Source organism: Onychomys torridus, chromosome 3, assembly GCF_903995425.1.
Source record: "Onychomys torridus chromosome 3, mOncTor1.1, whole genome shotgun sequence".
Lineage (NCBI taxonomy): Eukaryota > Metazoa > Chordata > Mammalia > Rodentia > Cricetidae > Onychomys > Onychomys torridus.
The window spans coordinates 80,977,199-80,990,008 of NC_050445.1; the positions used below are offsets into that span (position 1 = coordinate 80,977,199).

The 12,810-nt window shown below is 40.7% G+C and overlaps 1 protein-coding gene across 2 annotated transcripts in view; it reads right to left on the bottom strand.

Moving 5' to 3' along the window:
- The window catches only part of Reln (reelin), a 459,087-nt gene that overhangs the window by 237,495 nt on the left and 208,782 nt on the right, over positions 1–12,810 (bottom strand). For both annotated transcript variants that reach the window (XM_036180358.1, XM_036180357.1), the window contains exons 5-6: positions 8,085–8,117; positions 5,504–5,582 (exon numbers count right to left, since the gene is read on the bottom strand). In XM_036180358.1, coding sequence (XP_036036251.1) covers positions 5,504–5,582; positions 8,085–8,117 — 112 coding nt within the window. The remainder of the gene's footprint in view (positions 1–5,503; positions 5,583–8,084; positions 8,118–12,810) is intronic.

The window sequence follows — 12,810 nt, forward strand, 5'->3', positions numbered from 1 at the left end:
AAATCTAAACCCTTGTGCATGCTAAGTAAATGTCTTACCTCTGAGCTAATCCACAGCCCTTCAGATTCGTGGTTGTTAAGTTGTTAATCTTCCTCTAGATTTAAATTTTAGTCATGAAATTTCCACTCTTTTGCAGGGACAGTGTTCAGAGGGTTGTTTCTGCATGGCTTGTGCATTGTGGGTCCCTCTATCACCAGCAATGCAGCTGTGCTGAGCACACTTGCTGACAGGGAACTGTCAGCAGCATTAATGTGCTCCTGTTGCTCTATCAACACTCCCTGTCACCCCCTCAGGTTCAGTGACACTTGAGAATTGTTGAGGGCATTGCTGTCCTTCAGAAGTAGGCCTGCATGTGGCCCACCATACAGGCCAAGTGAGAGGATCTCTCTCAAGTCTGAGCAACAATTCTATCTTCCTGCTTGCTCTCTTTGTTCCTAATTTAACTCTCAAACAAAGCAACCAGGAGTAGGTGGAGGGGGAGAGAAAGGCCCAGAGGAAGTCCTGGGACACAGAAGCAATGTACCCCAGGGGGCAGAAGAACAAAAGCTGCCCATCAGCACAGTTGAGTGCAGTAAGGCATCTTGAAGGTATATTGCCTCCTCTTCCCAAGTCAAGAAACAAAAAGCAATTCCCAAGCCCTTATGCAAAAATAGAAGCAGCAACTGCCCTGGAGGAGCGATTAGGACAGGAAGAAAGGCTCTCTGTGGGTATAGAGTCATTAAGGACTAGAGCTGGTCAGAGGACTTGGAGGGCATCTACAGAAACACATCTGGGTATCCCTACTTATCATGTGCCACTGCACTAATATGACTCCTGAGACTTAGCTACAATCTAGACAAATGACAGAGGGCAAGCCAGAATTGAACAAAATTAAGGCTGAATGGGCAAAAAAAAAATGATTAAGTGGGGCTATGGAAGAATAAAGCAAGCTGTGCCTTCCTGGTTCTAAGTTTGTGAATGAAATTCATAATTACACTTGTGTTTGTACAAATAATTTCTAGAAGGAGAGAGAAACTACTACCACAGTCAGCAGCTCCAGGGAAAGAGAATAGAATTCTAATAGAGAGGTAAAGGCCTTACTATTACTTTTATTCTTTTATTCATTGATCTTCTCACCAAATAAAATGATCATGTCTTAAATCAAATCTTTAAACTGAGCAGTACGGAGTTCATTCACTATTATGCACATGTACAAAGTTTCTTGATTCCACATCATTGTCATAAAAAACTTGGCAGAGCCACAGCACTACTCCTTATTCATGACAATGGGAATATCACCTTCATTCTTTGTATTTTGTGTATAGTTATCTGTAATAGGACATCAAACGAGACAGTAAAAAAACTGCATGAAATATAATAAAAATGGACATTAGAAGAAATAACAGGAGCAAATAAGTGAATGATTGAACTTCAGAATGGATCTAAAATTACACAGCTACAACTGTGATTTCTTCATGTCTCCTTTTTTATTGTCCACACAAATCATGCAGCTATAGCTGTAGTTTATTTCTGATTTTTTCTGAATTCCTGTGGTTGTCCATAGGAATTACAAACTGAACAATGAAGCTTCTAGAACCACACTGACATAAGTGTCACATCTTTCTTTTCGGGAAGATTATTTGGTGAGGTATTTAGTTGTGGGAATGTGGCCCTAAGTGTCATACACAGCACTTTGCTCCTCTCTGGTGTGTGTGGTATGGGCACAGACTCAGAGATGGCATGGAAACGGTCCTTTCCGTATGATCACCATGCTTCCAGCAGACTTTGGGTTGCTTTGTGACAGAAAGAGACTCAAAGACAACGTCAGAGAGGATAAGAGTCACGGCAAATGTGTACTGAGTGACGACATCATAGAGGACAGAAGTGATGGCTAATGTGCACCAAGTAAACAGATTTCAGGAGAGTGAAAACTAGCCAGAAGGCTTCACATCAAGGTGAGGCTTTGCCACTTTCTTAAAAACATTAAACCGGGGGCACTGAAAGATGACTCAGTGGGTAAATCCACTGCCAAGCAAGCATGAGGACCTGAGTTCAAATCCCCAGAACCCATCTAAAGCAGGGAACAATGGTGCATGTCTGTAATCACAGTGTGTCTGCAGCAAGATACCAGGAAAAAGAGAACTCACAAGCCGGGCATTGGTGGTGCACGCCTTTAATCCCAGCACTCGAGAGGCAGAGGCAGGCGGATCTCTGTGAGTTCGAGGCCAGACTGGTCTACAAAACAAGTTCCAGGAAAGGCACAAAACTACAGAGAAACCCTGTCTTGAAAAACTAAAAAGAGAGAGAGAGAGAGAGAGAGAGAGAGAGAGAGAGAGAGAGAGAGAGAGAGAAAACTCATGAAGCTAAGCTCACGGGCTAGATCTCTTGTACATTCCTCAAAGAGCAACAGAGCCTCCATCTCAAACAAGATAGAAAGTGAGAGCCACTGTCCAAGGTTGTCTGACCTTCACACACATATACATTCTCATTACAGGTATACACACATATGCACATGCACACACACACACACACACACACACACACACACGAACACACACACAAACTAGAATATCTGAATTTACTGGGTATTGTTTCTGAGCTTATGGAGCTTATGTTTATTTTTAAGGGGTCCTAACTGCCTGGCAATACTCTTTGTATTCTGCACACTATCACTCCGTTTTCATTGCATCCACAGAGAATGCAGCGTAGATATATTTAATTTGATGTTTGTTTTTATGCAATGTGATGCAGAAGAGCGAAGGACTCAAGTAAATGGATTAAGGTCATCTTTGAGACTCGTGTCTGGGTTTAGAAGAAATACATTGTATAAACACCATTACAGAAAGAAGGGAGGGAACGTGGGAGGGGATACAGCAGACGGATAGGAAGGAAAGCAAGGAAAGAAGAAGTGGAGTGAGAGGGAAGAAGAAAGGGAAGAGAGGGTCTGAACCGGGACAGGAAGAAACTTTTATGCACACCTGTCACGCCTGGGCGTGCTTGCAGCACTCCCTCACTTCTCAATGCCTCATTTTTGCTGCAAGAAATGGGGGTCCCAGAAAGAAGGCAGCCCTTTATTTTTCTCAGGGTGCTGAGTTAGCAAGCTACATGTTCAGAAGTTAAACCAGACTGGCCTGATCTCAGAGACTGCCATTTCTAGTTTCACAAAATGCCTTCTCAAATAGGAGTGTCATGGCCTATGTTTTCTCGAAGGAACTAAGTGAAGGGGTGCAACAGCCAAGCAGGAGGTAAGATGCTCAGAAGCACGGCTGGTAGACGTGCTGGTTCTAAGGTTAAAAGGGGGACGTATCAAAAAGAGTGGAAAAATCATAGCATAAGTAAAAGAGACATAAAATCCATAATTTTGGCCAGGAAAGATCATACCCAATTAATCATGAAAATGGTTGAAGTAAAATCAATCACATTTCATTGATTTAAAAAACAACAGATTTTGACTCACATAAAAGTCACATTTTGTATTTGTCAAGAAAACTGAAGACGATGAGCTAACTTGACAGAGATGAACTTTCCTTGAAATAAACAAATCATCTGCTAACATCTGTATTAGTGGAATGCAGAGAGATAAGTGTCAAGAGAAAAGGAAGAAGTTTTCTTTGTCAGACAAAGTTTCTTAAAAATTTTTTTGTTGTTTTTCTGCCTCTTCTTAATACAATATTTTTTTTTTATTTCAAGACATTTATATTAGGATTTTCCCCAGAGAATAGTTCTGTGGTTCATTGTTTTCTTAAATAATAAGTAAGTTATGAGACACTGTGAGTCTGTCTGGGTTAGTAAATTGTCTATTTGACACCATTTAGACTCAGGTCTCTTCGGAGAGAAGACACGAAAGACCCCAGCACTTGTAAGTTATGAGACACTGTGAGTCTGTCTGGGTTAGTAGATTGTCTATTTGACACCATTTAGACTCAGGTCTCTTCGGAGAGAAGACACGAAAGACCCCAGCACTTGTCTATCTGTCACCTTCAACTCCCATTTCGAGGGCACTTTCTCCAAGAAGACCCTGCTGGGGGCATCATTCCTCTTCTGGGTCTCATACTATTACATTTAAGTATCCCTGTCCACAATGTCCAACTTCTCAATGATGTGTCTCTACATCATCATCCAACTATGAACTACTTGAGAGAAATGCAACTTCTAAAAGGAATCCCATTTAAATAATTACTGCTAAGTATTTGTGTGAGTACATGCTAACTTATTATGCCAATAAAATATTTGTTAAAACAGTAAAAATAAACAAAACAGCAGAGTGATTTTATATACTGACATTTAGAGGTAACAGGGTCATCTGCTTTCTAATCTTGAGTATTTTTTTTTAAACTCAATTTGAATTTTTTTAAAGATTTATTTATTTATTATGTATACAGAAGAGGGCACCAGATCTCATTACAGATGGTTGTGAGCCACCACGTGGTTGCTGGAATTGAACTGAGGACCTCTGGAAGAACAGCCAGTGCTCTTAACCTCTGATCCATCTCTCTAGCCCATTTTGAGTATTTTTATTGCTTGGGCTTTCATTGCAGGTTCAAAGTTTATCATTTTTGAACTCCCCTTTATTTGTTCAATCAATTGTACAATACAATATTACAAAAAGCCCAAAATTCAGACAGTCTTCCAAAAGATCTGGATTGACATACCTATTCTAAGGTCAGCAAAAATGTAACACAAGGCCAGCACACTCAGATTTCAAGCTATCTACAAAAGTTTCTAAAGACGGAATCTGAGCTCACTACTTTGTTGTCCTCAAAATCCCTGGAATTTATACTTAAAAGCCTTCTAAAGAAAGACTGGGGTATAGATAATGAGGAGAGCTAATACAAGAGATTATTTCAATTTGTGTTGAAACCATTTGTCATTTCAGATAAGACATCTTCCTTCTTCTACTCAGCAATAACTTTTAGATACATTCCAGCCTGATATTTTATATATGTGATAGCTAATCTTGTCAATTTGACACAGCTGGAAAGAGGGAACCTTAGTTGAAGAACTGTCTCCATCACATTGACCTGTGGGCAGCTTTGATTGCTGACTGATGTATATGAGCCCAACCCAATGTTGGACATCCCCAGGCAGGCAGCCTCACTATTTAAAGCTGCTGAACAGACACATGGAAGCAAGCTGATCATAAGTGTTCCTCCATGGTCTCTGCCAGGTCTCACCCCCAGGTTCCTAACCCGAGTTCCCTCAATGACGGACCTGGAAGCGTAAACTTAAATCAGCCTTTTCTTCGCCAACTTGCTTTTGATCATGCAACATCAACAGAAAAGCAAACTAAGTTAAAATACGAACATTTTATAAAACTATCCATCCAACCACACTCGGGGTTGGAAAAACATGGGCACTGTAGCTGGTATACAAGTCTATGCCATAGTTAACCGCTCTCACCAAAGCACTAGTACTCAAGAGCAGGTGAATTTTTGGTAACTGAACCTTCAGGGAGAAAGTTTTTTCTTTAAATGAACTCAGCATCATTTCTCCAATCAAAATACAACCCATCCCTGTAACTTACCATATATTAGGATTTAATTCCAGTTGGTGGTAGGAGTCAAAGTCATCCCGTAGGATCACACTGTCACTGTGAATTTCAGCTACGAGAGAAAGAATTTAGAGAAGAATTTTACACTATGGAGGGTAATTTTGCTATTATGTGTGTTAACATGCTGCGTCTATGAAACATAGTCATACATTAAATTAAAATTGACTTTTAAATAAGCAGTTAGTTATAGTTTCTCTGTCAGGAAATGCTGAGGATGAAGGCTTTGCTGTTTAGACTTCTTGAAGTCTGAAACCTAGAGTCACCAAAAAGAAAGTGAGTGGTTACAAACAGGAAGGCCAAAGTGAAGAGAGGCTACACAGAGCTTGTCACTCATTCCTGACTCATATCATGTCTACCAAGACACAGCCTGGACAAACCTGCTTCTGCTCACTAAGGCATGGAAGAATGGGATGGAGAATTCTGGCTATTTACTGTAGCCAAAAACAGCTACCATGTAGTCTTCTGAGGCATTTTCTCTTGTCCTTCTGGTCAGCCCTGTTGCCCTGGCTTGAGTTTTAGAATTCCTCACATTCACTCATTATTGATTTAGTATGCTCTGAATTGCTAACTTAGCTGAATTACTATCAGAATTGCGCCAAAAATGTTATCTATCCATATAACTATAGAGTCAATTTAAAACTCAGGGAGAGCGCGAATGTGACAGCCGTGATGGTAATAGAGCAGCACTAGCCTGGAGTTGTACTCAACACTCATTTTTAAGCATTAGGATGTGGAGCATGCCAAAACAACATCTTCACAAACTGCAGAGTGCCTACTTGCTCTGGAAAGAGGGTGGGCAAAGAAAAAAATGATCCCATAGCCAGCTATGATGTAAGTGTGTTCAAAGTGCAAAAGGAGAAATTAATTACTGCCTTAACAACATTCTCGTCAGATTTGGAGGCTTGTGCAAGAAGTTTTGGGTAACAGGAATCCTCTGGGTCTTTTCCTTACAATTTTGTTTGATCTAGTTAGTTTTCAGAAAAATTAAAATCATATCATGTGACTAACAGAGACCCTTAACGATTTTTATGTTTTCAAAGTTGATATTTTCTGCTTTTAGGGGCTCAATCACATAATTCTCTGAACTCACTGGGTAATTAAAATCTCTTCCACATATCAGGGAAGATAATTTCAAATTCTCTTTGGTGACATCCTACCTATGGCAGTCAGCACCCCCTGAATACCAGGTATGCCAGCAGGCAAGCATATAATGAAGCCATGGAAACCAGCAAATCAGCATGTACTTAGGAGTACTGGCTGTTCCTCTTCGAAGCCTGAGGCATGAGAACAGGGAGAAAGTGGCTATCCACTGGAGAGAACACAGTGATGGCTCTGAGCATGGGGGTGATTTAATGATCCCTCCGAGCACTTGGATATGGTGTCTGACATGCCTACAGGGTACAGCTCTCTCAGGTCACAGATTGGCCAAGACTCCACTGCACCACTGTGGCTAACCAGCCTGTCGTGGCTGCCAGAAGGCATGCTTCTAAGCAGTTATGTTCAGCTGCCAAGAGGAGCTCCAAGCTGTAGCATTACATAAAAGCAGAGCTTCTCAAGACAGATTTTCCAAAGAGAAAAATAAATTAATTGGGTTTGTAGGTTGAAAGGAAAAGCCCAAGAGATAAATAATGGACCTATCTAAGGCCCCACAGTAAGAGATGCCTGGAAGTACTAGGACCAGCAAAGAAGATTTCTTTCACTCTTATTAAATTACAGAGGGTAGGAGATTGCTTTTTAAAATAAGTTTTCACTGATACAACATGACAAATTTAACTTGTAATGGTTATTTGTTTTCTAGAGACAACCCCCTAGGTTAGCTTCAGTGAATGAACTCATTTTATATTTATTTATTACCAAATACTAGGATATCTTTTACTATATAATTTGAAATTTCACTTAATCCACACACCAACCAGTGATGTAGATACTGTTATTGATTCTATTTTACATGTGGGCACAGACAGATTACTTGATCAAAGTCACAACTTATAGCAAATGGTGAAGATAAGATAAACATTGGCAGTTTGACTCCAGATTCTGTGCCTTTAACCATCCCATTGCCTTGCCTTGAAAGTTGGGGCTAGAAATCATGGGTTCCTTTTTTAAAGAAAGTAACCACTTAACAGCTTCCTCTATGTCAGAAGAAATGATTGAATGGTTGCCTACTTCGACCTAAGAACTTGAGCAGAAATCTTAAATTTAAAATGAGCCCAGTTTGTCCACACCTGAGGCTCCTGCCTCTGCACTCTGATATGATGGGCAAGTGCTATGGATAAACTCAACTTTTGGACACTCAGCCATAAGGTCGCACTGAACAGGATTCTAAGAATGAGGGTGCTAACATATGGAAGTCTTTGAGGGGCAATGCAGTGGCTTCCCTGGGAAGCCCTCTGCTCCAGCACCATTGGAACCTGAGTCTAGGTGATCCCAGTGAAGGTCAGAGAACAAGAGAGTTGGAAGTTTCCACTCCACAGCATGTGCCCATATAACCAGAAGGGGAGGGGGCAAGGTGACCAAGTACTAAGCTAAGGGCATCAGATTCTTATATACTTACCGAGGTAAGACTGAGCACTGGCTTCTGTGGGAGCTGGAACAAAAGAAGAACAGAATGATTACTGATTTGTGATAGAAGCAAAATCAGTGACAAGCAACCACAAATGCAGCAGCAGAACTAAGCTCACATGAAATACATCACATGGTGAGGGACTTTTTACTCCGAAGGACTAAGAAAAGAAATGCTAAGCCAGGCATGGTGGCGCACACCTTTAGTCCCATCATTCAGGAGGCAGAGGCAGGCGGATCTCTGTGACTCTGAGGCTAGCCTGGTCAACAGAGTGAGTTCCAGGACAGACAGGGCTACATAGAAACCCTGTCTCATAGGACCCTGCCTAGTTCAAATTGCTGACAGTCATTTCCACCCTGCCACAATGATTTCCAAATTTGAGGAAATGTCAGTTCACTACCTAAATGCAAGAGTCATGATACATGTACTCAAAAGTATTTTCTAACTTTCAAAGAAGGATTTCAACTAGACATGAAAATCAATTTCTCCCACAATGGGCAGTGGCTTACTTATGCCAGATTAAGAATCCAGAATTAACAGTATTTTAAAATGAGACTGGCGAGTGTCATATTGCTTCAGCTTAACATGTAATATACTGAATACATTTGTGTGTGCTTTTAAAAAGTAGATTCTAAGCTGGGCATGGTGGCACATGCCTTTAATCCCAGCACTCAGGAGGCAGAGGCAGATGGATCTCTGAGTTCTAGGCCATTCTGTCTACAAAGCAAGTTCCAGGACAGCCAGGGTTACACGGTGAAACCATGTCTTGAAAAAAACCACACACAAACACACACACGCGCACACACACACACACACACACACACACGCGCACACACAAACACACGTGCGCGCGCACACACACACACGCGCGCGCGCACACACACTCACAAACGCACGCGCGCACACACACGCACACACACATGCACACACACATGCGCGCGCACACACACACGCGCACACCACACACACACGCGCGCGCGCGCGCACACACGCGCACACCACACACACACGCGCACACACACACACACGCGTGCACACACACACGCGCACACCACACACACGCGCGCGCACACGCATACACACACACACACACACACACACACAGATTCTATGGAGAGTACCATGATTAAATTTGTTAAAGCCATTTGTGGAACTCTTACAAAATGGAACATAACACATTTAAAGATTCTGTGTTTTATGTTGATACTTATTGATCAAGTTGCAGGGGTCCCACAATGGCTCACTGAATTAACTCTCTGAATGAGGGTTTTTCTCCAAACGAAAGGAATATTTGCAAAATATCCAAAAATCAAAGATAGACTATGGCACACTGATGCATGTTCTCCCATGTCATACTACATATGAATAGGCTGAACAGAAAGCTTCTAGGAAAGGAATAGTGGAAGAATCTGTGTTGAACTGAATTTGTTTCTGGCATGCAGGGCCTCACTCTATAGTCCAAGGTGGCCTGGAGCTCACTATGTAGTCCACCCAGGTCTCAAACTTACCGCAATCAAATGTTGGGATTACAGGTCTGTTCTACGACAATGGGCTTGAAAACTAGAATGTATAGGGCTAGGAAAATGGCTCAGTGGGTCAAGCGCTTGCTGAACAAGCATGGGAATCTGAGTTAGGCTCCCCAGCAGCCCTAGGAAAAGCCACATGTGGTGGTGCACATCTGTAATCCCAGCACTGGAGGGCAGAGGTCGGCAGCCCCAGGCACTCACTGCACAGCCAGTGCAGCAGAAACAGAGAGCCCCAGGTTCAGTGAGAGACCTTATCTTAGAAAATAAGGTCAAGAGCGATGAAGCAAGACAACCACTGTGGGTCTCTGGCCTCCACATCCCAGCATATATACTCATGCATGCACAAAAATAAAATACACTAGAAATGTATTGATGGTACACATTTCCTTATGTGAACGAATGTTAGATTTTTAACTTGTAACTCCCAGTGTTATCTAAACTTTCTGCAAAACCTTAGATATCAATCATAGCTTCTTCCTGTTACATTAAATAATACTAAAGTTTCTTTTCATTTTGTGTAGTATCACTCTAAGTTACATATTAACAATACTAGATTGCTAAAAATAAAAGAATGTATTTGCACACAGTATTGACATATACACATGCTTTGAGCCAATGTTAGATAAATGCTCCTAAAAAATGAACAAAGTTTGTCAATATGTGAATATAAAGGAAAATGAGCATTTTGGACACTCAATCCAGTTTTGAAGACTTTTAAGAAGTTAAGGACAGGCAGGCATGTAATGCTACTTCTAACTGCAAATTTATAAAATCTTAAATAAGCCAGATATTTAATATTTAAATACATTCCACATATATAATATATCCCAGATTTTCAAGTCTTAGCACAAGAAAAAATAATGTAAAATATCTTACTAACAATTTTATATTGTCTATGTTATATTGAAATGTTTAATATTTCACATTTTCTCTGTGTTAAATAAATTAACTATTTTATTTTTGTTTCTTACATGTGGCCGCTGTAGATTTAAATTTACACATAAGGTGACATTATATTTCCATCGGACAAGGCTGAATTAGAGATAGGATGAAGTTCTGTACTAGGTATCCATTAGGGAATTATAGCCACTCAAAAGGTGGGAAAGAAAACTGAGCCACTTAATGTAGAGTGAAAATCAAGAATTGAAATTTGTTCATACTCTTTTAAAGCTTGGGCCCATCAAAATCTCACACAGTCACAGTAGCCTAGGCATACTAGGGAAAATGGGATTGTACTTAATCCACTCTTGACAATGGTGTTACCAATCAATGGCTTGTTTTAGAAGAAAAATTTAATTCAACATGGGACTCAAAATACTGTATCACTAACAAATTCCAGCCAATTTACTGGATGAAGTACTAAGCACAATGAAGTCCTCAATATGTTTGAGAAGAAAAAATGATATCTGAAATTGAGCTGTCTGTTAATATCACTGAGTGCTTAAGACCATCTTTGAATTAGGTAGGCAATATATATTCACACACACACACACACGCACACACACACACACACGCACACATGCACACGCACACACACATGCACACACACACACACATGCACACACACACACGCGCGCACACACACATGCACACGCACAGACATGCACACACACACACCGATAGGTAATTTACACAAATACAGGCATTAGGCTACCAGAACTTTACCTCCTAAATCATTTTGGAATCCAAAGGCCCTAGGTAGTTTTGTCTCATGTATCTTTTCACCTAATTTGAAATTCTAATGTATTAAATTTCCAAAGCTAAATATGACAAATTAGACATGGTCTGTGAAGTTAGTATTTAATGAGCTATGATCCGAGACTTTCATCTCCCCAGGAATAATTTCTTTATTACTTTTTCAATTTTATTGCAATAAAGCACCATTTGACCTTCAAGTATGATAATTAAACTTCCAAAATTGTTATAAATTTAGAATGGAAATAGTTCCCTGTATCCAGGAAATAGTTATGATCAATATAAAAGATTACTTAATTATACACAGAATCCAGCGGTATTAGCAATTATTTTTCTCTTCCATCCCTCTCTTACCCCACTTCAATTTGATTTGTGTTTCACAGCAGCTTATCCTTTCTCATATCCTAAAATAAATTGAATAGGATCAGACCAAATACATATCTTTATGACTTAGAGAACTCTCTCAGGTAAGACTGATTCTTTTATGAGCTATCAATAACAGGACTTAATGACTAAACCTTGTGATGTATTGTCCTACCATGCTTATGCACACACATTTTTTGAGAAACAGTCACATAGTTTTAAAAAAAAGTCATGATATGAATAAAATTTTTTGAGTGAAAAATAAGAATATAAAGTAATATGCCATAAGAGTTGTTGGTAAATTATTATTATTTTTAAATTTTATTATTTTATTATTATTATTATTATTATTATTATTATTATTAGTGTTTTAATTTTACACATCAGCCATGGGTTCCCCTGTCCTCCCCCCTCCCGCCCCCACTCCCACCTTTCTCCCAGCCCCTCCCCTCCATTTCCACCTCCTCCAGGGCCAAGACTCCCCTGGGGATTCATTTAAACCTGGTGGATTCAGTACAGGCAGGTCCAGTCCCCTCCTTCCAGGCTGAGCAAAGTGTCCCTGTGTAAGCCCAAGGTTCCAAACAGCCAGCTCATGCACTAAGGACAGGTCCTGGTACCACAGCCTGGATGCCTCCCAAACAGTTGAAGCTATTCAATTGTCTCACTTATCCAGAGGGCCTGCTCCAGCTGGGGGTTCCACAGCCTTTGGTTCATAATTCATGTGCTTCCATTCATTTGGCTATTTGTCCCTGTGCTTTTTCCAATCTTGGGCTCAACAATTCATGCTCTTACAGTCCCTCCTCTTTCTCGACGGACACCTGGAGCTCCACCTGGGGCCTGGCTGAGGATCTCTGCATCCACTTCCATCAGTTATTGGATAAGAGTTCCAGCTCGACTGTTAGGGTGTTTGGCCATCTGATCACCAGACTAGGTCAGATCAGGCTTTCTCTTGACCATTGCCAGCAGTCTACAGAGGATGTATCATTGTGGATTTCAGGAGACCTCTCCAGCACTCTGCCTATTCCTGTTCTCATGAATGGGAAAAGGTCTTCACCAACCCCACATCTGACAGAGGGCTGATATCCAGAATATATAAAGAACTCAAGAAATTAGACATCAAAATGCCCAACAGT